The 27,413-nt window shown below is 59.1% G+C and overlaps 1 protein-coding gene across 1 annotated transcript; it reads left to right on the top strand.

Moving 5' to 3' along the window:
- Positions 1–11,149: 11,149 nt before the first annotated feature.
- LOC306652422 (transcription factor Dp-1) lies at positions 11,150–19,646 on the top strand. Its single transcript, XM_079125325.1, has 8 exons — positions 11,150–11,265; positions 11,891–12,056; positions 12,480–12,623; positions 12,980–13,048; positions 13,812–13,963; positions 14,281–14,447; positions 14,991–15,069; positions 18,520–19,646. Exons 2-8 carry the CDS (start codon positions 11,943–11,945, stop codon positions 18,665–18,667), a joined length of 873 nt encoding a protein of 290 aa, XP_078981451.1. The 5' UTR covers positions 11,150–11,265; positions 11,891–11,942; the 3' UTR covers positions 18,668–19,646.
- Positions 19,647–27,413: the final 7,767 nt, after the last annotated feature.

Raw genomic sequence — 27,413 nt, 5'->3', positions numbered from 1 at the left:
TAGGCCACTGCTCACTCTAGGGCACTGCTCACTCTAGGCCTCTGCTCACTCTAGGACACTGCTCACTCTAGGACACTGCTCACTCTAGGGCACTGCTCACTCTAGGGCTCTGCTCACTCTAGGCCTCTGCTCACTCTAGGCCACTGCTCACTCTAGGACACTGCTCACTCTAGGGCACTGCTCACTCTAGGACACTGCTCACTCTAGGACACTGCTCACTCTAGGGCATCTGTTACTCTAGGGCACTGCTCAATCTAGGCACTGCTCACTCTAGGCACTGCTCACTCTAGGCCTCTGCTCACTCTAGGGCACTGCTCACTCTAGGCCTCTGCTCACTCTAGGGCACTGCTCACTCTAGGCCTCTGCTCACTCTAGGACACTGCTCACTCTAGGCCTCTGCTCACTCTAGGCCTCTGCTCACTCTAGGCTCTGCTCACTCTAGGGCACTGCTCACTCTAGGACACTGCTCACTCTAGGGACACTGCTCACTCTAGGCCTCTGCTCACTCTAGGGCACTGCTCACTCTAGGGCACTGCTCACTCTAGGGCACTGTACACTCTAGGACACTGCTCACTCTAGGCCTGTGCTCACTCTAGGGCACTGCTCACTCTAGGCCTCTGCTCACTCTAGGGCACTGCTCACTCTAGGCTCTGCTCACTCTAGGACACTGCTCACTCTAGGACACTGCTCACTCTAGGACACTGCTCACTCTAGGGCACTACTCACTCTAGGCCTCTGCTCACTCTAGGACACTGCTCACTCTAGGCCTCTGCTCACTCTAGGGCATTGCTCACTCTAGGACACTGCTCACTCTAGGGCTCTGCTCACTCTAGGGCACTGCTCACTCTAGGGCACTGCTCACTCTAGGACACTGCTCACTCTAGGGCACTGCTCACTCTAGGCCTCTGCTCACTCTAGGCCTCTGCTCACTCTAGGGCACTGCTCACTCTAGTCCTCTGCTCACTCTAGGGCACTGCTCACTCTAGGACACCGCTCACTCTAGGGCACTGCTCACTCTAGGACACTGCTCAGTCTAGGGCACTGCTCACTCTAGGGCACTGCTCACTCTAGGGCACTACTCACTCTAGGGCACTGCTCACTCTAGGGCACTGCTCACTCTAGGGCTCTGCTCACTCTTGGACACTGCTCACTCTAGGACACTGCTCACTCTAGGGCTCTGCTCACTCTAGGACACTGATCACTCTAGGACACTGCTCACTCTAGGGCACTGCTCACTCTAGGGCACTGCTCACTCTAGGCCTCTGCTCACTCTAGGACACTGCTCACTCTAGGACACTGCTCACTCTAGGGCTCTGCTCACTCTAGGACACTGCTCACTCTAGGACACTGCTCACTCTAGGGCACTGCTCACGCTAGGGCTCTGCTCACTCTAGGGCACTGCTCACTCTAGGGCTCTGCTCACTCTAGGACACTGCTCACTCTAGGACACTGCTCACTCTAGGGCACTGCTCACTCTAGGCCTCTGCTCACTCTAGGCCTCTGCTCACTCTAGGACACTGCTCACTCTAGGGCACTGCTCACTCTAGGACACTGCTCACTCTAGGGCACTGCTCACTCTAGGGCTCTGCTCACTCTAGGACACTGTTCACTCTAGGCCTCTGCTCACTCTAGGGCACTGCTCACTCTAGGCCTCTGCTCACTCTAGGGCACTGCTCACTCTAGGCCTCTGCTCACTCTAGGGCACTGCTCACTCTAGGCCTCTGCTCGCTCTAGGACACTGCTCACTCTAGGCCTCTGCTCACTCTAGGCCTCTGCTCACTCTAGGCCTCTGCTCACTCTAGGGCACTGCTCACTCTAGGACACTGCTCACTCTAGGACACTGCTCACTCTATGCCTCTGCTCACTCTAGGGCACTGCTCACTCTAGGACACTGCTCACTCTAGGGCACTGCTCACTCTAGGCCTCTGCTCACTCTAGGGCACTGCTCACTCTAGGCCTCTGCTCACTCTAGGGCACTGCTCACTCTAGGCCTCTGCTCGCTCTAGGACACTGCTCACTCTAGGCCTCTGCTCACTCTAGGCCTCTGCTCACTCTAGGCCTCTGCTCACTCTAGGGCACTGCTCACTCTAGGACACTGCTCACTCTATGCCTCTGCTCACTCTAGGGCATTGCTCACTCTAGGACACTGCTCACTCTAGGGCACTGCTCACTCTAGGACACTGCTCACTCTAGGCCTCTGCTCACTCTAGGGCACTGCTCACTCTAGGACACTGCTCACTCTAGGGCACTGCTCACTCTAGGACACTGCTCACTCTAGGGCACTGCTCACTCTAGGTCTCTGCTCACTCTAGGACACTGCTCACTCTAGGACACTGCTCACTCTAGGACACTGCTCACTCTAGGGCACTGCTCACTCTAGGCCTCTGCTCATTCTAGGGCACTGCTCACTCTAGGCCTCTGCTCGCTCTAGGACACTGCTCACTCTAGGACACTGCTCACTCTAGGGCACTGCTCACTCTAGGCCTCTGCTCACTCTAGGCCTCTGCTCACTCTAGGCCTCTGCTCACTCTAGGCCTCTGCTCACTCTAGGGCACTGCTCACTCTAGGCCTCTGCTCACTCTAGGGCACTGCTCACTCTAGGACACTGCTCACTCTAGGCCTCTGCTCACTCTAGGACACTGCTCACTCTAGGGCACTGCTCACTCTAGGGCACTACTCACTCTAGGGCACTGCTCACTCTAGGGCACTGCTCACTCTAGGGCTCTGCTCACTCTAGGACACTGCTCACTCTAGGACACTGCTCACTCTAGGGCTCTGCTCACTCTAGGACACTGCTCACTCTAGGACACTGCTCACTCTAGGGCACTGCTCACTCTAGGGCACTACTCACTCTAGGCCTCTGCTCACTCTAGGACACTGCTCACTCTAGGCCTCTGCTCACTCTAGGGCACTGCTCACTCTAGGACACTGCTCACTCTAGGGCTCTGCTCACTCTAGGGCACTGCTCACTCTAGGGCACTGCTCACTCTAGGACACTGCTCACTCTAGGGCACTGCTCACTCTAGGCCTCTGCTCACTCTAGGCCTCTGCTCTCTCTAGGCCTCTGCTCACTCTAGGGCACTGCTCACTCTAGGCCTCTGCTCACTCTAGGGCACTGCTCACTCTAGGCCTCTGCTCACTCTAGGGCACTGCTCACTCTAGGGCACTGCTCACTCTAGGCCTCTGCTCACTCTAGGACACTGCTCACTCTAGGCCTCTGCTCACTCTAGGCCTCTGCTCACTCTAGGGCACTGCTCACTCTAGGCCTCTGCTCACTCTAGGACACTGCTCACTCTAGGGCACTGCTCACGCTAGGACACTGCTCACTCTAGGACACTGCTCCCTCTAGGGCACTGCTCACGCTAGGGCTCTGCTCAGTCTAGGGCACTGCTCACTCTAGGGCTCTGCTCACTCTAGGACACTGCTCACTCTAGGACACTGCTCACTCTAGGGCACTGCTCACTCTAGGACACTGCTCACTCTAGGCCTCTGCTCACTCTAGGACACTGCTCACTCTAGGGCACTGCTCACGCTAGGGCACTGCTCACTCTAGGCCTCTGGTCACTCTAGGCCTCTGCTCACTCTAGGACACTGCTCACTCTAGGGCACTGCTCACGCTAGGGCACTGCTCACTCTAGGGCTCTGCTCGCTCTAGGACACTGCTCACTCTAGGGCACTGCTCACTCTAGGACACTGCTCACTCTAGGGCACTGCTCACTCTAGGGCACTGCTCACTCTAGGGCACTGCTCACTCTAGGCCTCTGCTCACTCTAGGCCTCTGCTCACTCTAGGACACTGCTCACTCTAGGGCACTGCTCACGCTAGGGCACTGCTCACTCTAGGGCTCTGCTCGCTCTAGGACACTGCTCACTCTAGGGCACTGCTCACTCTAGGACACTGCTCACTCTAGGGCACTGCTCACTCTAGGCCTCTGCTCACTCTAGGGCTCTGCTCGCTCTAGGACACTGCTCACTCTAGGGCACTGCTCACTCTAGGACACTGCTCACTCTAGGGCACTGCTCACTCTAGGCCTCTGCTCACTCTAGGACACTGCTCACTCTAGGACACTGCTCACTCTAGGACACTGCTCACTCTAGGGCACTGCTCACTCTAGGACACTGCTCACTCTAGGCCTCTGCTCACTCTGGGACACTGCTCACTCTAGGGCACTGCTCACGCTAGGGCACTGCTCACTCTAGGCCTCTGCTCACTCTAGGCCTCTGCTCACTCTAGGACACTGCTCACTCTAGGGCACTGCTCACGCTAGGGCACTGCTCACTCTAGGGCTCTGCTCGCTCTAGGACACTGCTCACTCTAGGGCACTGCTCACTCTAGGACACTGCTCACTCTAGGGCACTGCTCACTCTAGGGCACTGCTCACTCTAGGGCACTGCTCACTCTAGGCCTCTGCTCACTCTAGGCCTCTGCTCACTCTAGGACACTGCTCACTCTAGGGCACTGCTCACGCTAGGGCACTGCTCACTCTAGGGCTCTGCTCGCTCTAGGACACTGCTCACTCTAGGGCACTGCTCACTCTCGGACACTGCTCACTCTAGGGCACTGCTCACTCTAGGCCTCTGCTCACTCTAGGGCTCTGCTCACTCTAGGACACTGCTCACTCTAGGGCACTGCTCACTCTAGGACACTGCTCACTCTAGGGCACTGCTCACTCTAGGACACTGCTCACTCTAGGGCACTGCTCACTCTAGGCCTCTGCTCACTCTAGGGCTCTGCTCGCTCTAGGACACTGCTCACTCTAGGGCACTGCTCACTCTAGGGCACTGCTCACTCTAGGCCTCTGCTCACTCTAGGCCTCTGCTCACTCTAGGACACTGCTCACTCTAGGGCACTGCTCACTCTAGGCCTCTGCTCACTCTAGGGCTCTGCTCACTCTAGGACACTGCTCACTCTAGGGCACTGCTCACTCTAGGGCACTGCTCACTCTAGGCCTCTGCTCACTCTAGGGCTCTGCTCGCTCTAGGACACTGCTCACTCTAGGGCACTGCTCACTCTAGGCACTGCTCACTCTAGGGCACTGCTCACTCTAGGCCTCTGCTCACTCTAGGCCTCTGCTCACTCTAGGACACTGCTCACTCTAGGGCACTGCTCACTCTAGGCCTCTGCTCACTCTAGGGCTCTGCTCACTCTAGGACACTGCTCACTCTAGGGCACTGCTCACTCTAGGGCACTGCTCACTCTAGGCCTCTGCTCACTCTAGGGCTCTGCTCGCTCTAGGACACTGCTCACTCTAGGGCTCTGCTCGCTCTAGGACACTGCTCACTCTAGGCCTCTGCTCACTCTAGGGCTCTGCTCGCTCTAGGACACTGCTCACTCTAGGGCACTGCTCACTCTAGGACACTGCTCACTCTAGGGTCTGCTCACTCTGATTTCTGCTTTGTTGGTGTCCTGCTTCTCTGGGCTTACGCACCTGGGTCTGAGCTCTGCTCAGTCTGTGTTCTCCTCGCTCTCTCTCTGCTCACTCTGTGCCCTCTTTATTTTGAGATGTCTCTATCTATTCGATATGTTCTATCGCTGGGAACTCTTTCACTGATTTTTTTTTGAAGTATTTTTTGTTTTATTTTAGTAACTGGGTTTTCTCATTTTTTCGACAGAATTTTTTCTTTCCCTTTTGTTTTCCTTTTACTCTGTAATTTTGTGCCTCTAGGTGCAGTATAAGGAGTAGGGTTGTGTGTGTATAGCCTCTGAAGTCTGGTCAGGTTCACTTGTGATGGTCAGTGTGGCCTTGCTGCGGTGCGTGCCTGGGCCCTCCTGCATAGAGCAGCGTTGCCTCAGGTAATTTCCTCAGGAATGTTGTCCTGGCCTGTCCAGTGGCCTTCCAGTTTTCTGTCCCTCTTGTTGCTTTATGCTGCCCGTAACACTAGCTGGTGATGTTCCCTAGCCCCAGAGCTTGTCTGTGCCTAAGGTGGGTCCTCAGGAAAAGGCTGTCCCCAGGGGCCAAGTTCTTCCGTCCCCATTGGGGCCTCCCCTGCAGTGGTGCTGGACCTGCCACACAGGTCTGTGTCTAGACTGTGTGCATGGTGTGGTGAGGAGCGGCCCAGCTGTGTCTAGACAGTGTGCATGGTGTGGTGAGGAGCGGCCCAGCTGTGTCTAGACAGTGTGCATGGTGTGGTGAGGAGCGGCCCAGCTGTGTCTAGACAGTGTGCATGGTGTGGTGAGGGCGGCCCCAGCTGTGTCTAGACTGTGTGCATGGTGTGGTGAGGAGCGGCCCAGCTGTGTCCTAGACAGTGTGCATGGTGTGGGTGAGGAGCGGCCCAGCTGTGTCCTAGACAGTGTGCATGGTGTGGTGAGGAGCGGCCCAGCTGTGTCTAGACAGTGTGCATGGTGTGGTGAGGAGCGGCCCAGCTGTGTCTAGACAGTGTGCATGGTGTGGTGAGGAGCGGCCCAGCTGTGTCTAGACTGTGTGCATGGTGTGGTAGGAGCGCCCAGCTGTGTCCTAGACGTGTGCATGGTGTGGTGAGGAGCGGCCCAGCTGTGTCTAGACAGTGTGCATGGTGTGGTGAGGAGCGGCCCAGCTGTGTCTAGACAGTGTGCATGGTGTGGTGAGGAGCGGCCCAGCTGTGTCTAGACTGTGTGCATGGTGTGGTGAGGAGCGGCCCAGCTGTGTCTAGACAGTGTGCATGGTGTGGTGAGGAGCGGCCCAGCTGTGTCTAGACAGTGTGCATGGTGTGGTGAGGAGCGGCCCAGCTGTGTCTAGACTGTGTGCATGGTGTGGTGAGGAGGGGCCCAGCTGTGTCTAGACAGTGTGCATGGTGTGGTGAGGAGGGGCCCAGCTGTGTCTAGACAGTGTGCATGGTGTGGTGAGGAGCGGCCCAGCTGTGTCTAGACAGTGTGCATGGTGTGGTGAGGGCCCCGCTCGTGCAGAGGGCACTGTGTGTCGGTCCCGCCAGTCTTGCCTGTGGAGTGTTGGGGTGGTTGCTTCTCTGGGCCAGCGGTGGCTGTCGTGTGTGCGGGCCCGACCTGCGGGCTGCTGTTGGAGGCGTCCTCTGGTCCTTTAAGCTACGTCTGCAGTGTTCAGCACAGAGGGAGAGTCGGGACTCTGAGGGCCAGGCAGCCGCCTGCAGGGGTGTGCGCAGGTCCTGAGGTCCCGCCTGTGCCCAGCTGCAGTGTGGGGCCTCCTCCATGGAGCCACTGTCAGGGTGGCCCTCGCCTCAGGTCAGAGGGTGGCGAGGAGCGCAGGGTGCGAGTGCAGGCCTGGCGGAGGACGTGTGGAGGGTCCCGTGGGATCCACTGTAGCTGGCCCCCGCCGGCCCCCATCCTCAGCGCGAGCCAAGCAGGCGCACCCTCTCCCCGTGTCCCTGGTAGGAGCCAGCCTGTGTGCCCATCAGTGCCCAGTGGATCACGCAGCCTCGAACGCGCCATGTCATTCGGTCCTGAAGAGTGAGGCTGCCGTCTGCTGCAGCCGTGTGAGCACAGAGCACCTCCCGAGCGAGCCGAGCCTCCCGCCTGGAGGGCGCAGTGTGCTCTGTGGAGTCTCACAGAAGAGCAGAGAACGGAGGCAGCGGGACAGCCGCTCGCCAGGGCGGGGAGGCCACAGGGAGGTGCGGGGGTTACGGGCGTCCCCACTGGGCCTTCACCAAGCTCTGCCTGCTGTGTGTTCCTTGGGAAAGGCTTTGCAGCGCACCTCATGCTCTGGCTGGCGTGATCTGTAACGTGGGCTCCTGGCCACGTACCCGACCCGCAGCCCCTCTGTGAGGACTGCGTGGCAGCCTTTTACCAGGGAAACCTGTTACGTTCTAATTTGTACCATCCAGTGAAAGTGGCTTGGGAGGCTGAGGCAGGAGGATTGCGAGTTCAGAGTCAGCCCCAGCCACTTATGAGGTCTAAGCAACTCAGGGAGACTGCCTTAAGAAAATAAATAAATAGAAGGCTGGGGGTGTGGCTCAGTGATTAAGCCCCCTGGGCTCAATCCTCAGCACCAAACCAACAACAGAAAACTCCTGTGCATGGCCGTTTTTCCTGAGTGCAGGGCTGCTGGTGTTGTGCTAGAGTGGCCTCGTGGGGCGCTGGTCACTGGGACCCCTGGTCACTGTCACTGAAACCCCCAGGCCAGACAGCTGAGCAGTGTTAGTGGGCACTGGGAGGGAGGGGGCCCCACACGTGGAGCACAGGCCGTGGGCTGCAGCTCAGCGCAGCCTGGGTTTCGTGGATGGGAGTGTGGAGGGTTCCTCAGCAGTGGGGTCCTCAGTCCAGCACAGGAGGCGTGACTCTGACCCTGACTCTGACCCCTGTGCTGCAGGTGTGGTGTCCTTGGTCGCTGTGCACCCGTCCACGGTGAGCACTCTCGGGAAGCAGCTCCTGCCGAAGACCTTTGGACAGTCCAACGTCAACATCGCCCAGCAAGTGGTAAGGCCCAGGGGGGGCTTGCTCTGCTCCCCAGCCGCAGGTGTGGGCTCTGGTCCTGGTCTCACACACCCGGGCCAGGGAGGGCACTGGCCCCGCAGCATTGGAGGCCCAGCAGGGGCCATGACCCTGGCCCGGTGGCCTCCCCCGGCTTCCTGCTTGTGGCTGCTGCCCCATCTGCGCTGGGCTGAGCAGGGTTCCCTCATTGCTGGAGGAACTCTGACGGGGGTGGGGGGTGGGGGGGTGTCGCCCTGTGTGCCGAACAGGCAGCAGGACCGGCTTCTCCTTCTGTTCAGGCGGAGCAGGGTGCCCGCCCTGCCCTTCCCTCGCTGAGCCCAGAGGCAGGATGGGCTTCCAACCTGCGGCTGCAAGCTCTTCCCTGATCCCGACATGCTCCCGCCCTGCCTGGCACTTTGGGCTGCAGTCTCCACTCTAGGGCCTCCTGTCCAGTCCTGGGCCTCAGTGACAAGCATGTATCTTGTCCCTGGCCAGACTCCACCTCTTCTTGCAGTGCCCCTTGCCCACCCCCTCGTCCTTTGTCCCCACTGCTGTTCCATGTCTTCTTGGGAGCCTGCCACCCCTGGGCACCAGGGTCCTGCGTCTGGTCTCCCGTCCCTGGTCCCCAGTGCCCTGCCCCTGCAGTCCTCTGGCCACCTGTAGTGTGATGGCAGCCTCCTGCGCAGACGCCACCCCAGGGAGGTGTTGGCCTGCACTTGGCTCGAGTGTGGGTGCAGAGCCGCCGCTGGGGCGCTCCCAGCTCGGGCCTTGAGCCTGGGTCCCGCAGGGCTTTTGCCTTGCTGCCGCCCAGGCGCTGCGGGCTTTGCGGGATGGTGGTCCTGCCTCAGGCTGTGGCGTGTTGGAGCTTCTGCTCAGGGAGGCCACTTTGGTAAAGGCTCGGAATTCCAGTTTCTGTGTTACTTCATAATGCCTGTGGTTCAGTGCTGACAGGTGCCCTAGGTGAGGTTGCGGAGGATTGCGGCTGGGCAGAGGAGCCTGGTGGTCAGCGGCAGTGCTGTGGGAGCCAGCGATTGGGCCGTTCACTTGTGCAGCTGACTCTGCCCAGTCGTCAGTGTTTGCAAGGAGCTGCTGGTGGGTTAGGAGTTGCTGTGCCCGGCTCTGCTACGTGTCACTGATGTGAGTTGAACTCACGTGTTGCAGTGGCCCCCAGACCTGCAGGTCCCTGGTGCTCATGTCAGTGCTGGGCTCTGAGGTCAGGCTCGGAGTGCTGGGTGGCACCTTTGAGGGGCCTCATGGCGCAGGGAGTCTAAGCTGTTGTGGGGCAGGTTTTGGGCACAGGGTGCACGCTGGCCCTGGGCTCATGCACACTCGCCCCGCGGGCAGTGGGCAGCCTTCTGCCAGAGGGGGCTTTGGAGGGACACCTCTGCTGGCTCCCCCGCCGTGCCCCTGCTGCAGTTGGCTGTGTCTGTGAATTCTCTGCCTGGGGCATCCCGCAGTGCACACCAACGTGGTCTGACTCGCTCCGGCACGCGAGGTTCAGGGACCACCAGGCTCAGCATGGGCGCCCACCTTGTGAGCGGGACCCTGGGTTCCGCCCAGCCCCACAGAACAAGGCACAACTGGAGTGCGGCTGGCTCTGGGGCAGGGTCTCCACGGGGTCCTGCCCGCTCTGTGCAAATGCTGGGCCTGTCTCCCATTGCCCTGTTTCCCACCTTCATCGTGTGACCCACCGCAGCTGTGGGCACTCGGGGTCTGGAGCAGGTTGCTCTCCTTCCCCGGCTGGTTCCAGCCCTGACCATGAGGACTGCAGGGAAGAGGGGCCTCTTGTGATTTGTCACCTCCCCCTGTTTCTCCTCAAGGCTAGGACGGTTGGGGGACCCAGATTTCCATGGGCAGGTGAAGGAACCTTGAGTGGAGGCAGGTGTTCAAGTGGCCAAGTGGCCACCCTGCTCCAGGGACCTGGGCTTCAGGTGCAAGCAGAAACCCCGTGCTGGTGGCCCCCACTGTCCACATCCTGGGCGGCCCTTCCCAGATGATGTGGCCTGTGTCTTGTCCTGGGTCTTCTGCTGGCCATGCCAGCCGGATGGCTGCTGCCCTCACAGCCTCCCACTGTCCTCTGACCCTGGGAGCCTTCCTTCCTGCCACCGCCTCCTCCTCTTGCCCTGCTGCGTGCACCTCCAGTTCTCTCCTGTCCTTGGCCGTCCCCGTGTCCCTGGGGCAGGGCACTGCTGCTGTCAGCCGTCGACCTGCTCCCTCTGCAGCAGGCTGCCCGGGAGGTGGGGAGCGCCCTGCTGGTCCGTGTGCCCAGCCTGCCACGCCTGTAGCCCTGGGAGGGCTGCTATGGCTGCGCCCAGGGCAAGCCTCTTCCCTCCATGGATGGTGCAGATCCCGGGATGGGTGGGTCAGTGGGAGCCTGGGTGGCCCCCCAGCACAGCATCAGAGGCTGCCATGCCAGGCAGGCAGAGCAGGAGAAGGGCGCTTCTGCAGATCTGTGCCCAGCACTCTTCCTCACGCAAGGGGCCATCTGCCCATGCTGGGGACCCGTCCGGGAAGGGTGGTCTTAGTGGGCCCTGGCTGTGCACCTGTGGGCCTTCTGCCCTGAGCCAGGGCACCGGAGCCTGCGGGGCCACGTGGCCCGAAACCTGCCCTCTGCCCTCCTTGACGGGCAGGTGGATTCTGGTGCTGTAACCGGAGCAGGTGGCTGGGGTGCGGGCAGCGGTGGCCATCTGGAGGGCCCGCCTGGTGGCGTGTGGCTCGGCGGGCTCTCCTCACTGAGGGACTGCTGTGGGCATTTTCTGACTGCCCTGAACTCTCCTGGCTGCAGGTGATCGGCACACCCCAGAGGCCCGCGGCCTCCAGCACCATCGTGGTGGGGAGCCCACACACACCCAGCGCGCACTTCACGTCCCAGAACCAGCCCTCCGAGTCCTCGCCCTGGTCTGCTGGGTGAGCACCCTGCCTGCGCGCCTGCCCATGCGCGCCTGCCCAGGCTGTCCCCGACCTTGGCCGCGTGGGCTCCTGGCCGCTCGCCCAGCCTCTCAGCCTCTCCCGGGCCGTCCTGCCAAGGAGCCTGTCAGGGAACGGTCTTCTCGGAGGCCAGCGGTGCCTGTCCCGAGGAGCTTGCTGCGTAAAGCTGCCCCGGTGCTGGCCTGAGGCAGACGTCCTCAGCTGAGAGACAGGCCTGTGGGAACAGGTGGCCTTGGTTTCTGGGTGTGGCCGTGGGAGCGCCTGCTCGCTCGCTGTCCCCTAGTGGCCTGCACCTGCTGTTGCCAGGTGCCTGCCTTAGGTCATGACTGCCTGCAGACATTTGCCCTAAATGTTCCTGGATCTGGACCACAGTGTCCTGCTCTGATGATGGTTGGTGTCCTTGGGTCCCGCTCTCCGTGGCAACCCCTTGGCCCCGACACTCGCAGGCACAGAGTGCGACCTGGCCCTGACGTTCTTTCCCTCCTATACACTGGTGCCCGCTGTGTCCTCCGTGGGAGCCGTGGGCGGCTGCCCCGCAGCTGCTGTCTTTGGTGTGGAGCATTGGGCTGCGGCCGCTGCTGACGCCTCTCTTGTGTGTTTCAAGGAAGCGCAACAGGAAAGGGGAGAAACACGGCAAGGGCCTGCGGCACTTCTCCATGAAGGTGTGCGAGAAGGTGCAGCGCAAGGGGACCACGTCCTACAACGAGGTGGCGGACGAGCTGGTGGCCGAGTTCAGTGCAGCCGACAGCCACATCCTGCCCAGCGAATCGGTGAGTCCCCTCAGGCTGTGGGCCTGCTGGTGGGGTCAGCAGGAAGTCCCGCAGAGCCCAGGAGGAGCCCAGCCTGGGACGGGGTTCCCCCCAGGCAGGGCCTATGCCTGTGTCCCCGAGGGTGCCCCCGGGCCTCTGCCCTAGGATGCCCCTGTGCCTCTGCCCCAGGATGCCCCTGTGCCTCTGCCCCAGGATGCCCCGGTGCCTCTGCCCCTTAGGTGCCCCTGTGCCTCTCTGCCCTAGGATGCCCCTGTGCCTCTGTCCTAGGATGCCCCTGTGCCTCTGCCCCTTAGGTGCCCCTGGCCTCTGCCCTAGGATGCCCCTGTGCCTCTGACCCTAAGGTGCCCCTGGCCTCCGCCCCGAGGGCGCCCTGGCCTGCGCCTTGCACTCAGAGCACTTGGAAGACTGTTGCTGTGCCCCCAGGCGTATGACCAGAAGAACATAAGGCGGCGAGTCTATGATGCCTTAAACGTGCTGATGGCCATGAACATCATCTCCAAGGAGAAGAAGGAGATCAAGTGGATCGGGCTGCCCACCAACTCTGCCCAGGAGTGCCAGAACCTGGAGGTGGGCTGCTGCCTGGCTCCCTCTGTGGATGGGGTGTGCTGCCCGGTCCCTTGGGTGCGGGGCAGTCTGTGGGCGGGTGTGTGTCCCCACTGTCTCGGGCTGTCATGGGGCATTTGCATCTGGCTGCAGGGCCCTGGAGCTGCCGCTGTTGGCCACTGGGTCTGAGCCCTAGTGGACGGCTTCTCAGTCCCCTGTGGAACTCGCAAGGAGGGGGCTGGGCGTCCTTCCAGGCCCAGACCTGGTTCTCGTCTGGAGCCCGCCACTCTGGCGCGGTGCAGGGCGGTCCTTAGAGCGAGCTGGCCCTGGGGCTGTGCGGGCCGGGCGCTGCGCCCCATGGCAACACCCTCTATTTGCAGGTGGAGAGGCAGCGGCGCCTGGAGAGGATCAAGCAGAAGCAGTCTCAGCTCCAGGAGCTCATCCTGCAGGTAGCGGTGTGCGGCAGCTGGCAGAGGCCCTGCATGTGTGTGTGGCCTCCTGCGGTGCGAGCCCCAAACACCAGGGCACAGTTCTCACCCATGCAGCACTGAGGGCCCCTCCGTGTCCAGGCCAGGGAATGCGGGCCTTGTGGTCTGACACCTTTTGTTTGGGCAGCCAGGTGGTCAGGCTGGTGACTGTGCGGTGGCCCTGGAGCTGGACGTCTCCATGGAGAGCCCAGGGTCCAGCGTCTAGCATGGGGGTGACAGTGAAGGTGACATGCTTGCGGGGGCTTGTGGAGGCAGGCCAACACCCCAGCCAAGGTGTGCTAGAACCTTCCAAGAAGGAGTGATAGGAGGTTGGGCTCACAGGGTGAAAGGCCACAGCCTGGGGGAACTGTGGCCATCCAGTGGCACCTAGAGGCCAGAGCGGGGCAGGCCCCAGCCCCTCAGTAGCACCACATCCACTACCTGAAACCTCGCTGCGACTCACTGAGGGCTGGTGTCCAGGATGCGCAGGCCCAGGGTCAGCCCTGCCCGTGGGTGTGGCCGCATGGGCCAGCGTGGGCCAGCGCAGGCACCATGCTGGTCTGCTCTCCACACCTTGCCTTCTCCCAGGGACGGATCCGTCCTCTGAAGTCTCGGCTTCCCGTGTCCCTCCCAACAGTGGGGCCTGGTCTCAAGGTGCCCATAGGAGTGGTATGGACATCTCTGAGACCAGGGCCTGCCCTGCTGGTGGCCCTGGCCATGCAGATTGCCTGCTGTTCTTTTTTAGCAAATTGCCTTCAAGAACTTGGTGCAGAGAAACCGCCAGGCAGAGCAGCAGGCCCGACGGCCGCCCCCGCCCAACTCGGTCATCCACCTGCCCTTCATCATCGTCAACACCAGTAGGAAGACTGTCATCGACTGCAGCATCTCCAATGACAAGTGCGTGGCCGGCGTCCTCGCGGGAGAAGCCCACAGGAGCGTCCTTAGTGCTCAATGCTAGCACTGTGGGAACGTGCGCTGTCCCTGGCGGCCGCGGCCAGCGTGTGCTGCTGGCGGGACGTCCATGCGCCAGGCGGTGTCTGGGGCGTGGACCGCTGTTTACAGACGTGCGAGCCTCTCTTCCTTTGCGTCTGAGTTCTTAAGTTTTGTACAGAGACGCGGCCACAAGGACCGGGGGTGGGTATGGCTGTGGGCAGCCCGGGCCTCGCCAGTGAGAGGGCCTCGCCCGGAGGCCTGCTGACGCCCCTGCCCCACAGGTTCGAGTACCTGTTCAACTTCGACAACACCTTTGAGATCCACGACGATATTGAGGTGCTCAAGCGCATGGGCATGGCCTGCGGGCTGGAGTCCGGGAGCTGCTCCGCCGAAGACCTCAAGATGGCCAGAAGCTTGGTACCCAAGGCCCTGGAACCATACGTGACAGGTCAGTCCTGCCCTGGCCTGAGCACGGTCCTGCGAACGTGGGTGCAATTGGAGCCCTGGGTGGCCTTTGGTGTGTGTGAGGCCTTGAGCCGAGGCAGAGCCAGAGGGGGCGGGCTGTCCTGGGGGTGCCACTGGCCGCGGCCAGCCAGCAGGTGCTGCCGAGTTGTCGGGTGTTGCTCTCATTGGGGGCGTGTGGGGAGCAGTGGGCTTGGGCCCTGGGCCCCTGTCTGGTGACCTCTTTGCTGCAGCATCAGGGCTTTGGCTGCAGGCCTGAGGGACGGCCTTGGTGAGTGTGCAGAGATGCCCAACCTCCTGTGGTCCCTGGCTGGGTGGACGCACTCCAAAGGTCAGGGACCGCTCCCCCCGGGGCCTGCGACAGTCTGGCCGACCCATGGCTGGGGAGCGGGCCATGTGTAGGCCCTGGCCACCTTGGGGGCGGGTGGGCTCTTGTGTGGTGCAGGCTTCCTCGGCCCCCCGCTCCCCAGCTGCGCCGACCCTTGCTCCTTTGGTGTTTCTGGGCTTTGCAACCCCCTCCTCTTTGCAGAAATGGCTCAGGGATCCATCGGAGGTGTGCTCCTCACCTCGGCAGGCTCCGCCTCCAACGGCACAAGGCTGTCAGCCAGGTGAGCCAGCTGGGGGTGGTGTGGTGGGACCTTCCGCCCTGGGCACAGGCCAGGGAGCCCACCGTCTTCATCCTCGTCCTGTGAGAAGAGCTTTTTCACCCTCAGAGTTGAGAGTCAGGCGTGCTTTCTGCTCCAACAGACAGCACCCTGGGAGGGGGACCTCCATGCCCCTGCCCCAGTGACAAGATTGCTGCCAGGACCTCCCTTTGATTCTCGTGAAGTGCTTTTGAGATCACACCGTGCGTTTCCTTTTCTAACTTTGCATCTGGTTTAAGTAAGCATGTGTCTAGCCTCTGGGCCCGCAGTCCCCCGGAGCAGAAGGCTATCCTAGGTCTGTCCAGCACTGATGGTAGGTGCTGGCCGCCTTCACAGTGAAGGCCAAGGCGGTCACTGTCAGATCTCAGGTGGTGCGGCTTTAGGGCAGGCCCACGCATCCCTCAGGACCTCAGGTGGTGTGGCTTTAGGGCAGGCCCACGCATCCCTGAAGACCTCAGGTGGTGTGGCTTTAGGGCAGGCCCACACATCCCTCAGGACCTCAGGTGGTGTGGCTTTAGGGCAGGCCCACACATCCCTCAGGACCTCAGGTGGTGTGGCTTTAGGGCAGGCCCACACATCCCTCAAGACCTCAGGTGGTGTGGCTTTAGGGCAGGCCCACACATCCCTCAGGACCTCAGGTGGTGTGGCTTTAGGGCAGGCCCACGCATCCCTCAAGACCTCAGGTGGTGTGGCTTTAGGGCAGGCCCACGCATCCCTCAAGACCTCAGGTGGTGTGGCTTTAGGGCAGGCCCCCGCATCCCTCAAGACCTCAGGTGGTGTGGCTTTAGGGCAGGCCCACGCATCCCTCAAGACCTCAGGTGGTGTGGCTTTAGGGCAGGCCCACGCATCCCTCAGGACCTCAGGTGGTGCGGCTTTAGGGCAGGCCCACGCATCCCTCAAGACCTCAGGTGGTGCGGCTTTAGGGCAGGCCCACGCATCCCTCAAGACCTCAGGTGGTGCGGCTTTAGGGCAGGCCCACGCATCCCTCAGGACCTCAGGTGGTGCGGCTTTAGGGCAGGCCCACGCATCCCTCAGGACCTCAGGTGGTGCGGCTTTAGGGCAGGCCCACGCATCCCTCAGGACCTCAGGTGGTGCGGCTTTAGGGCAGGCCCACGCATCCCTCAGGACCTCAGGTGGTGCGGCTTTAGGGCAGGCCCACGCATCCCTGAAGACCTCAGGTGGTGTGGCTTTAGGGCAGGCCCACGCATCCCTCAAGACCTCAGGTGGTGTGGCTTTAGGGCAGGCCCACGCATCCCTCAAGACCTCAGGTGGTGTGGCTTTAGGGCAGGCCCACGCATCCCTCAAGACCTCAGGTGGTGCGGCTTTAGGGCAGGCCCACGCATCCCTGAAGACCTCAGGTGGTGTGGCTTTAGGGCAGGCCCACGCATCCCTCAAGACCTCAGGTGGTGCGGCTTTAGGGCAGGCCCACGCATCCCTGAAGACCTCAGGTGGTGCGGCTTTAGGGCAGGCCCACGCATCCCTCAAGACCTCAGGTGGTGTGGCTTTAGGGCAGGCCCACGCATCCCTCAGGACCTCAGGTGGTGCGGCTTTAGGGCAGGCCCACGCATCCCTGAAGACCTCAGGTGGTGTGGCTTTAGGGCAGGCCCACGCATCCCTGAAGACCTCAGGTGGTGTGGCTTTAGGGCAGGCCCACGCATCCCTCAGGACCTCAGGTGGTGCGGCTTTAGGGCAGGCCCACGCATCCCTGAAGACCTCAGGTGGTGTGGCTTTAGGGCAGGCCCACGCATCCCTCAAGACCTCAGGTGGTGTGGCTTTAGGGCAGGCCCACGCATCCCTGAAGACCTCAGGTGGTGTGGCTTTAGGGCAGGCCCACGCATCCCTGAAGACCTCAGGTGGTGCGGCTTTAGGGCAGGCCCACGCATCCCTCAAGACCTCAGGTGGTGTGGCTTTAGGGCAGGCCCACGCATCCCTCAAGACCTCAGGTGGTGCGGCTTTAGGGCAGGCCCACGCATCCCTCAAGACCTCAGGTGGTGTGGCTTTAGGGCAGGCCCACGCATCCCTCAGGACCTCAGGTGGTGCGGCTTTAGGGCAGGCCCACGCATCCCTCAGGACCTCAGGTGGTGCGGCTTTAGGGCAGGCCCATGCATCCCTGAAGACCTCAGGTGGTATGGCTTTAGGGCAGGCCCACGCATCTCTGAAGACCTCAGGTGGTGTGGCTTTAGGGCAGGCCCACGCATCCCTGAAACACTGGCCTTGTTTCTTAGAACCTAGGTAAGTCAGCAGGGCTGAACTGACAAATCCCGGCCCGTCCACGGTGTGGTGAATAGGTGCTCCGCAGCCACTGGCGTGAGGGGCGGGCCACACAGGAGGGGCAGGCCCACAGGGCACTGGGCACTGTTGGAGGAGCGCTGCGGGGCAGGCAGGTGGCAGTGCAGTGGGACCCGGGTGGCATCCTGTAGGCCTGCTCTTCATCCTGAATTTGTACCTCGTGGGTCGTGAGTGTCAGTCTGCAAAATGCTGGCAGAGGTTCCTGAGGGTGGAATCTGGGTGTCAGGTTTTATCTTCAGGTTGTCCTTTTCACGGTCTCAACTTCCCAGACTCAGCAGCGTTTGCAATGAGGGAGACACAGCCGGAGCCATTTCACAAGAAAACTAACTGGGGCAGCGTGGTGGCCACTCAGTGGTCCCAGCTCTGTAGTCCCTGCTCAGGGCTGAGGCAGGAGGGTTGCAGGTTCAGGTCAGCCCAGGCAAGTTGATAAGACCCTGTCCCAAAATAAAGCAAAAGGCCTGGGCCTACATCAGTGGCGCAGTGCCCTGGGTTTGATCCCTAGTACTGCAGAAAAACCCGGAGAACGGAAACTGGTCCCGAGGGTGGGCTTGTGGCACCTAGGTGTTTGTAGGCTGTGGGGGCTGAGGGAGCCACTGAGGCCAGGTCCCACTCCGCTCCCAGACGGGCATTTCTGCCAAGCACAGCTGGTGCTGGTTCTTACTGTGCTGTGCCGATTGCAGCAGGCTGAGTTGAACTTGGCTGGTGCTGACAGAGGGCGCGGGGCTGGGTTTGCTTGCTGTCCACGTTCACCCACGTGTGCACCTCTCTGCTGGTATGGTCCGGGGCGTGTGCCTGCTGGCAGCACCCAGCCTCTGCGGGTGCACCCATGGTCTCCACGTGGGCCACGCGCACTATACTCCTCGCTTTCCTGGCCTGGGCCAGTGAGTCCTGGGAGCGGGCTCGGGCATCTGGCTGTGTGGGCTGCGACCTGCCCTTGTGTCAGGTCTGGGGCAGGACAGGGGCAGGACGCCACCCAGGACGGGGTGAGGCCTTGTCATGGACGTGCGAGCTTCCTTTGTGCCACATCATTTAAAAACCAAGCCTGCTGGGACACAGGTGGCTTGTCTTTGGGTTGGGCAGAGTGGGCCATGCCACTGACCGCCCTGTATGGCCCCATCCCCGCAGTGACCTGAGCAACGGTGCGGACGGAATGCTGGCCACAAGCTCCAACGGGTCTCAGTACAGTGGCTCCCGGGTGGAGACCCCTGTGTCCTACGTGGGGGAGGACGAGGACGATGACGACGAGTTCAACGAGAACGAGGAAGAGGACTGACCCCCAGCCGCCGGCTTCAGGGAGCACTGCACAGAGAGACTGCTGCCTTCAGGGTGGGCTTTGTTTCTTTTTGGCTTCTCCCAAGAAGAGGATGCTGGTCAGCCACAGAGTCGATGAGAAAGGACTGACCGGGTTCCCGTCCTGCCGTGGACACGGCCACCCCTGCGACGTGGAGCCTGCACACAGGCCCACAGCACGTTTTCTTCTAAGTTCAGAGTCCACTCCTGCCTGTGCTCGCTGGGTCTGCTGAGGCCGTGCCGTGCCCCGCGGGCAGTGCTCACTGGCTGGCTGTGGGGACGCTCCAGCAGGAGACCACGCGCAGCACAGGACAGAGGTGAGGCCCTGACCTCGCGTTGCGCTTCTCCGTGAGTGACGCCGGCCGCCAGCCCTGCGGGCGGGCGCTTCTCTACTGCAGTATCGGATTGCGAAGTACTTCTTTTCTCTGTGTGTGTTTAGTGAGTTACAGCCACGCTGGTGCAGCTGTGGAGACTGTCGGGAAGGGTCATTGCTTATGGTAAAATTTGCCTGATTTCTTACAGGCAACATTTGGAAACTTTTTATTATATAGTTGTTTACATACTTATAATTCTATCATTTAAAGACATGTACTGAAACAAATGTCGTATTTGTTTCGTAAGCATCTTCCTGTAATCTATTATAAAGTTGAAATTAAACATAGAGAATGTTTTAACAGTTTTTTAACTCAAAATTTGTCAATCATTTTTAATAGTTCTTTTTTTATAAAAAGAAAAAGGAATTTAAGGACAGGCAGTAGTCTCTTTTAAAATTTATTCACAGAAAACCGTTAACTGCACAGTTGCTGTTAGCTGCCTGTTCTGAAACAATAGTCTTTTTATTGAAACACAAATAAAATTTTCTGTAATATTTTATGGAATATGAAGAGACTTTAATTGTTTGACTTGTTTAACTTGGCACTGTTAGTTTTTATTAATAAAACGCGCATGGGCATTTTAAACAAGCTCTGTGTCTTGGTTCAGGGTTGTCTGAATTGTTCTGGCTCCACGAAGAACACCTGCTGTGTGCTGATGCCCAAGCAGCCCTGCGTCTGCAGCGGCTGGGGGGTCCTGCCACCGCTGCCCCCACACTGGGGGCCAGGAAGGAGGCCAGGGTGGGCATGGGCTGTGGGGCACCTGGGCGCTGCTTCCTGAATGTCCATAGTGCAGAGGACATTTACTCCTCGACTTTTTTCCTCAATCCTAGAAGCTGAAGCAGATTTTAAAGGTTTGACTTTCAGAAAAAGAATAAGATTATGAACACATTCTGGAAATATGGCAGAGCTGGGTGGGAGCACCAGCATCTCCCCACCTGGACAGTGGTCTCACGCAGCAGGGTCTGCCAGACGTGACTACTCAGGAGCCTGGAAGGCCCACAACTTCCAGGCTGGAAGGAAATCATAGTTAACACTGGTCCCTTTCAGCTCTTAGCCCCGCAGCAGGTGTGCACCCCACCACCCTGGCAGGCCGCTGGGCACCTGTTCCTGGGGGAGCCTGTGCACAGCTGGTGGGAGCTGAGGTGGCAAAAGAACCACGTCCTAACCATCCAGGGTCTGCTCTGCCTGCCGACTGCAGGTCCCTCCCTGGGCGGTGGTGACTTCCTGCTCCCAGCCTTCCCCTCCTTTTGCCTCTTTCCCCTTGTGGAGCCAGACACTGATGCCTAGGGCAGTTGACAGCTCTGTGTTCCCAGGAAATGTAGAGAGCAGCTGTGCGTGCCCAAGGAAAGGCCCGGAGGAGCCCGGGAAGGCTGCTGGTCTGCCGATCCCACACAGACAGCAGACCGCCATCAACAGCGAGCGTGAAGCCCAGGAGCCCTGGGAAGTAGGGAGTCTGCTTCTCAGTTGCATGTTAACAGATTCAGATTTCCAGTTACAGCAAGAAGACAAAAGGCAGACAAGGACACAGGAAAGCATGGTCTGTTTAAAGAAAGGAAAGCAACACCTCCCTGGCAAAGCAACGATGGCAGGTACCCTAGACAGGTACTTAGGGACTTGAAAACCCGAGATTCTCAAAGAGCAAGGAAAGCGGTGGAAAAAGTTAACATGATGTATGAACAAAATGAAAAGATCAAAAAAGGGACAGAAAAACCAACAAGAAACCAGAAGGAAATCCTGGGGCTGAGAAGTACAATAACTCAAGTGAGAAATTCACTAGAGGGAATCAAAGGTAGCACCAGAAAACTAGAAAATAGGACAATGGAAATCATAGAGGTGTGGAACAGAACAGGAAAAGGTTGAAAAGGAAAAGTTCAAGGGAGAGGGGACTCCCAGGTGACCGACATACACATTTTGAGAGACTCAGAACGAGAGGACACAGAGAATAGTGGCTGAACACTCACCAAGTCTGATGGAAAGAGGATCATAAATATCCAAGGAGTTAAGGAATTCTAAGTAAGATGAACCTGAAAACCCCACACAAGAAATATTGTAGTTAGACTTCTGAAAATGGTCCTGGAAACAGCAGTTGTCACATACAGGAATTCCTCAATAATGTGATGCAGAGATTTTTCATCTTGGGGCCATGAACCAGTAGGCAAATACATTTAAAATAGTAAAAGAAAAAAGGGGAGGGGGAAGATGAGGAAAGCCCACAGGATGAGCAAGTACACAATGACGGCAGTCCTCCCTTAGCAGTGGTCACTCTAAGAAGGAATGGATTCTCAGATGGGCCTGTGGATAGGATGTGTGATCCGCATACACGTGTCTGTTCTCTTAAGTGTCTCACTTTAGTTCTGAGGACACATAGATTGACAGTAAAAGGATGAAAAAGCTATTCCATGTATGCAGTCTCCAAAAAAGCAGGTGGCTATGCTTTACAAGACAAGACAATGCAAGTCAAAGGAGAAGGTGAAGAGGAGAACATCATGTACTCAAGGAAGGTGGGGTCAGGAAGGACCATGGCAGTCATGGAGACTCATGCACTTACCACCAATCAAAAGGATATGTGCAGCAAAAGGATGGAGGTGAAGGACAGTGGAATATTGCAATACCACACTTGAAAATGGGTAGAACTGCCTGGTAGAGGGAGACAGGCCAGAGACCCAGCACAAGGCAGACCCCACCAGTGAGACTCCACCAACGGCCATGGCAGGACGGAGAAAACATTCCCCAGGAGGTGAACGAGTCTCGTACAATTAAACAGGAAGACACACCGGAGGAGTGTGTGGTCCAGGTCTCTGTGGCTCTGTGTCACCTGAGGAGTGTGTGGTCCAGGGTCTCTGTGGCTCTGTGTCACCTGAGGAGTGTGTGGTCCAGGGTCTCTGTGGCACTGTGTCTCCTGAGGAGTGTGTGGTCCAGGGTCTCTGTGGCTCTGTGTCACCGGACGAGTGTGTGGTCCAGGGTTTCTGTGGCTCTGTGTCACCTGAGGAGTGTGTGGTCTAGGGTCTGTGTGGCACTGTGTATCCTGAGGAGTGTGTGGTCTAGGGTCTCTGTGGCACTGTGTCTCCTTAGGAGTGTGTGGTCCAGGGTCTCTGTGGCTCTGTGTTTCCTGAGGAGTGTGTGGTCCAGGGTCTCTGTGGCACTGTGTCTCCTGAGGAGTGTGTGGTCCAGGGTCTCTGTGGCTCTGTGTCTCCTGAGGAGAGTGTGGACCTGGGCCTTGTGGCTGTGTGTCTCCTGAGGAGTGTGTGGTCCAGGGTCTCTGTGGCTCTGTGTCTCCTGAGGAGAGTGTGGACCTGGGTTCCTGTGGCTGTGTGTCTCCTGAGGAGTGTGTGGTTCAGGGTCTCTGTGGCACTGTGTCTCCTGAGGCGTGTGTTGTCTAGGGTCTCTGTGGCTGTGTGTCTCCTGAGGGGAGTGTGGACCTGGGTCCCTGTGGCTGTGTGTCTCCTGAGGAGTGTGTGGTCCAGGGTCCCTGTGGCTGTGTGTCCCCTGAGGAGTGTGTGGACCTGGGTCCCTGTGGCTGTGTGTCTCCTGAGGAGAGTGTGGACCTGGGTCCCTGTGGCTGTGTGTCTCCTGAGGAGTGTGGTCTAGGATCTCTGTGGCACTGTGTCTCCTGAGGAGTGTGTGGTCTAGGGTCTCTGTGGCTCTGTGTCTCCTGAGGAGTGTGTGGTCTAGGGTCTCTGTGGCACTTTGTCTCCTGAGGAGTGTGTGGTCTAGGGTCTCTGTGGCTCCTTGTCACCTGAGAGTGTGTGGTCTAGGGTCTCTGTGGCTCCTTATCACCTGAGAGTGTGTCGTCCAGGGTCTCTGTGGCACTGTGTCACCTGAGGAGTGTGTGGTCCAGGGTCTCTGTGGCACTGTGTCTCCTGAGGAATGTGTGGTCCAGGGTCTCTGTGGCTCTGTTTCACCTGAGAAGTGTGTGGTCTAGGGTCTCGGTGGCACTGTGTCACCTGAGGAGTGTGTGGTCCAGGGTCTCTGTGGCACTGTGTCTCCTGAGGAATGTGTGGTCCAGGGTCTCTGTGGCTCTGTTTCACCTGAGAGGTGTGTGGTCCAGGGTCTCTGTGGCTCTGTGTCACCTGAGAGGTGTGTGGTCTAGGATCTCTGTGGCACTGTGTCTCCTGAGGAGTGTGAGGTCTAGGGTCTCTGTGGCACTGTGTTACCTGAGGAGTGTGTGGTCCAGGGTCTCTGTGGCTCTGTGTCACCAGAGAGGTGTGTGGTCTAGGGTCTCTGTGGCACTGTGTCTCCTGACGAGTGTGTGGTCTAGGGTCTCTGTGGCTCTGTGTCTCCTGAGGAGTGTGTGGTCTAGGGTCTCGGTGGCACTGTGTCACCTGAGGAGGGTGTGGTCCAGGGTCTCTGTGGCCCCTTGTCACCTGAGAGTGTGTGGTCCAGGGTCTCCGTGGCTCCTTGTCACCTGAGAGTGTGTGGTCCAGAGTCGCCGGTGCACTGTGTCACCTGAGGAGTGTGTGGTCCAGGGTTTCTGTGGCTCTGTGTCACCTGAGAGGTGTGTGGTCTAGGGTCTCTGTGGCACTGTGTCTCCTGAGGAGTGTGAGGTCTAGGGTCTCTGTGGCACTGTGTTACCTGAGGAGTGTGTGGTCCAGGGTCTCTGTGGCTCTGTGTCACCAGAGAGGTGTGTGGTTGAGGGTCTCTGTGGCACTGTGTCTCCTGAGGAGTGTGTGGTCTAGGGTCTCTGTGGCTCCGTGTCTCCTGAGGAGTGTGTGGTCTAGGGTCTCGGTGGCACTGTGTCACCTGAGGAGTGTGTGGTCCAGGGTCTCTGTGGCCCCTTGTCACCTGAGAGTGTGTGGTCCAGGGTCTCCGTGGCTCCTTGTCACCTGAGAGTGTGTGGTCCAGGGTCTCCGGTGCACTGTGTCACCTGATGATGTGTGGTCCAGGGTCTCTGTGGCTCTGTGTCTCCTGAGCTGTGTGGGTCCAGGGTCTCTGTGGCTCTGTGCCACCTGAGGAGTGTGTGGTCCAAGGTCTCTGTGGCTATGTGTCACCTGAGAGTGTGTGGTGCAGGGTATCTGTGGCAGTGTTTTACCTGAGGAGTGTGTGGTCTAGGGTCTCTGTGGCACTGTGTCTCCTGAGGAGTGTGTGGTCCACGGTCTCTGTGGCTCTGTGTCTCCTGAGGAGTGTGGGGTCCACGGTCTCTGTGGCTCTGTGTCTCCTGAGGAGTGTGTGGTCCACGGTCTCTGTGGCAGTGTATCACCTGAAGAGTGTGTGCTCTAGGGTCTCTGTGGCACTTTGTCTCTTGAGGAGTGTGTGGTCTAGGGTCTCTGTGGCACTGTGTCACCTGAGGAGTGTATGGTCTAGGGTCTCTGTGGCACTTTGTCTCCTGAGGAGTGTGTGGTCCAGGGTCTGTGTGGCACTGTGTCACCTGACAGGTGTGCCGTCTAGGGTCTCTGTGGCACTGTGTATCCTGAGGAATCTGAGGTCTAGGGTCTCTGTGGCACTGTGTCACATGAGGAGTGTGTGGTCTAGGGTCTCTGTGGCACTGTGTCACCTGAGGAGTGTGTGTCTAGGGTCTCTGTGGCTCTGTGCCACCTGAGGAGTGTGTGGTCCAGGGTCTCTGTGGCTCCTTGTCACCTGAGAGTTTGTGGTCTAGGGTCTCTGTGGCTCCTTGTCACCTGAGAGTGTGTGGTCCAGGGTCTCTGTGGCACTGTGTCACCTGAGGTGTGTGTGATCTAGGATCTCTGTGGTTCTGTGTCTCCTGAGGTGTGTGTGATCTAGGGTCTCTGTGGCTCCGTATCTCCTGAGGAGTGTGTGGTCTAGGGTCTCTGTGGCTCCGTGTCTCCTGAGGTGTGTGTGATCTAGGATCTCTGTGGTTCTGTGTCTCCTGAGGAGTGTGTGGTCTAGGGTCTCTGTGGCACTGTGTCTCCTGAGGTGTGTGTGATCTAGGATCTCTGTGGTTCTGTGTCTCCTGAGGAGTGTGTGGTCTGGGGACTCTGTGATACTGTGTCTCCTGAGGTATGTGTGATCTAGGATCTCTGTGGCACTGTGTCTCCTGAGGAGTGTGTGGTCCATGGTCTCTGTGGCTCTGTATCTCCTGAGGAGTGTGTGGTCTAGGGTCTCTGTGGCACTGTGCCTCCTGAGGAGTGTGTGGTCCATGGTCTCTGTGACTCTGTGTCTCCGGAGGAGTGTGTGGTCCACGGTCTTTGTGGCACTGTATCACCTGAGGAGTGTGTGGTCTAGGGTCTCTGTGGCACTGTGTCTCCTGAGGTGTGTGTGGTCCAGGGTCTCTGTGGCACTGTATCACCTGAGGAGTGTGTGGTCTAGGGTCTCTGTGGCACTGTGTCTCCTGAGGTGTGTGTGGTCTAGGATCTCTGTGGCACTGTGTCACCTGAGTAGTGTGTGGTCCAGGGTCTCTGTGCCATTGTGTCTCCTGAGGAGTGTGAGGTCTAGGGTCTGTGTGGCACTGTGTTACCTGAGGACTGTGTGGTCCAGGGTCTCTGTGGCTCTGTGTCACCTGAGAGGTGTGTGGTCTAGGGTCTCTGTGGCTCCGTGTCTCCTGAGGGGTGTGGTCTAGGGTCTCTGTGGCTCTGTATCTCCTGAGGAGTGTGTGGTCTAGGGATTCTGTGATACTGTGTCTCCTGAGGTTTGTGTGCTCTAGAATCTCTGTGGTTCTCTGTCTCCTGAGGAGTGTGGGGTCCACGGTCTCTGTGGCTCTGTGTCTCCTGTGGAGTGTGTGGTCCATGGTCTCTGTGGCAGTGTATCACCTGAGGAGTGTGTGCTCTAGGGTCTCTGTGGCACTTGGTCTCTTGAGGAGTGTGTGGTCTAGGGTCTCTGTGGCACGTTGTCTCCTGAGGAGTGTTGTGGTCCAGGGTCTCTGTGGCACTGTGTCACCTGAGAGGTGTGCAGTCTAGGGTCTCTGTGGCATGTGTCTCCTGAGGAGTGTGAGGTCCAGGGTCTCTGTGGCTCTGTGTCACATGAGGAGTGTGTGGTCTAGGGTCTCTGTGGCACTGTGTCACCTGACGAGTGTGTGGTCTAGGGTCTCTGTGGCACTGTGTTACCTGAGGAGTGTGTGGTCCAGGGTCTCTGTGGCTCTGTGTCACCAGAGAGGTGTGTGGTCTAGGGTCTCTGTGGCACTGTGTCTCCTGACGAGTGTGTGGTCTAGGGTCTCTGTGGCTCTGTGTCTCCTGAGGAGTGTGTGGTCTAGGGTCTCGGTGGCACTGTGTCACCTGAGGAGTGTGTGGTCCAGGGTCTCTGTGGCCCCTTGTCACCTGAGAGTGTGTGGTCCAGGGTCTCCGTGGCTCCTTGTCACCTGAGAGTGTGTGGTCCAGGGTCTCCGGTGCACTGTGTCACCTGAGGAGTGTGTGGTCCAGGGTCTCTGTGGCTCTGTGTCTCCTGAGCAGTGTGGGTCCAGGGTTTCTGTGGCTCTGTGCCACCTGAGGAGTGTGTGGTCCAGGGTCTCTGTGGCTATGTGTCACTTGAGAGTGTGTGGTGCAGGGTATCTGTGGCAGTGTTTTACCTGAGGAGTGTGTGGTCTAGGGTCTCTGTGGCACTGTGTCTCCTGAGGAGTGTGTGGTCCACGGTCTCTGTGGCTCTGTGTCTCCTGAAGAGTGTGGGGTCCACGGTCTCTGTGGCTCTGTGTCTCCTGAGGAGTGTGTGGTCCACGGTCTCTGTGGCAGTGTATCACCTGAAGAGTGTGTGGTCTAGGGTCTCTGTGGCTCCTTGTCACCTGAGAGTGTGTGGTCCAGGGTCTCTGTGGCACTGTGCCACCTGAGGAGTGTGTGGTCCAGGGTCTCTGTGGCTCTGGGTCTCCTGAGGAATGTGTGGTCCAGGGTCTCTGTGGCTCTGTTTCACCTGAGAGGTGTGTGGTCTAGGGTCTTGGTGGCACTGTGTCACCTGAGGAGTGTGTGGTCTAGGGTCTCTGTGGCACTGTGTCACCTGAGGAGTGTGTGGTCCAGGGTCTCTGTGGCTCTGGGTCTCCTGAGGAATGTGTGGTCCAGGGTCTCTGTGACTCTGTGTCACCTGAGAGGTGTGTGGTCTAGGGTCTCTGTGGCTCTGTGTCTCCTCAGGAATGTGTGGACTATGGTCTCTGTGGCTCTGTGTTCCCGGAGAAGTGTGTGGTCTAGGGTCTCTGTGGCTCTGTGTCACCTGAGGAGGTTGTGGTCTAGGGTCTCTGTGGCTCTGTTTCTCCTCAGAAACTGTGGACTACGGTCTCTGTGGCTCTGTGTCTCCTGAGAAGTGTGTGGTCTAGGGTCTCTGTGCCTCTTTGTCACCTGAGGAGTGTGTGGTCTAGGGTCTCTGTGGCTCTATGTCTCCTGAGGAGTGTGTGGTCTAGGGTCTCTGTGGCTCTATGTCTCCTGAGGGGTGTGTTGTCTAGGGCCTCTGTGGCTCACTGTCTCCTGAGGAGTGTGTGGTCTA

This window comes from Sciurus vulgaris (genome assembly GCF_902686455.1).
Source record: "Sciurus vulgaris genome assembly, contig: HiC_scaffold_201_arrow_ctg1, whole genome shotgun sequence".
NCBI lineage: Eukaryota > Metazoa > Chordata > Mammalia > Rodentia > Sciuridae > Sciurus > Sciurus vulgaris.
The sequence above is the reverse complement of the archived record's forward strand: the minus strand, read 5'-3'. Positions and strand labels throughout refer to the sequence as shown.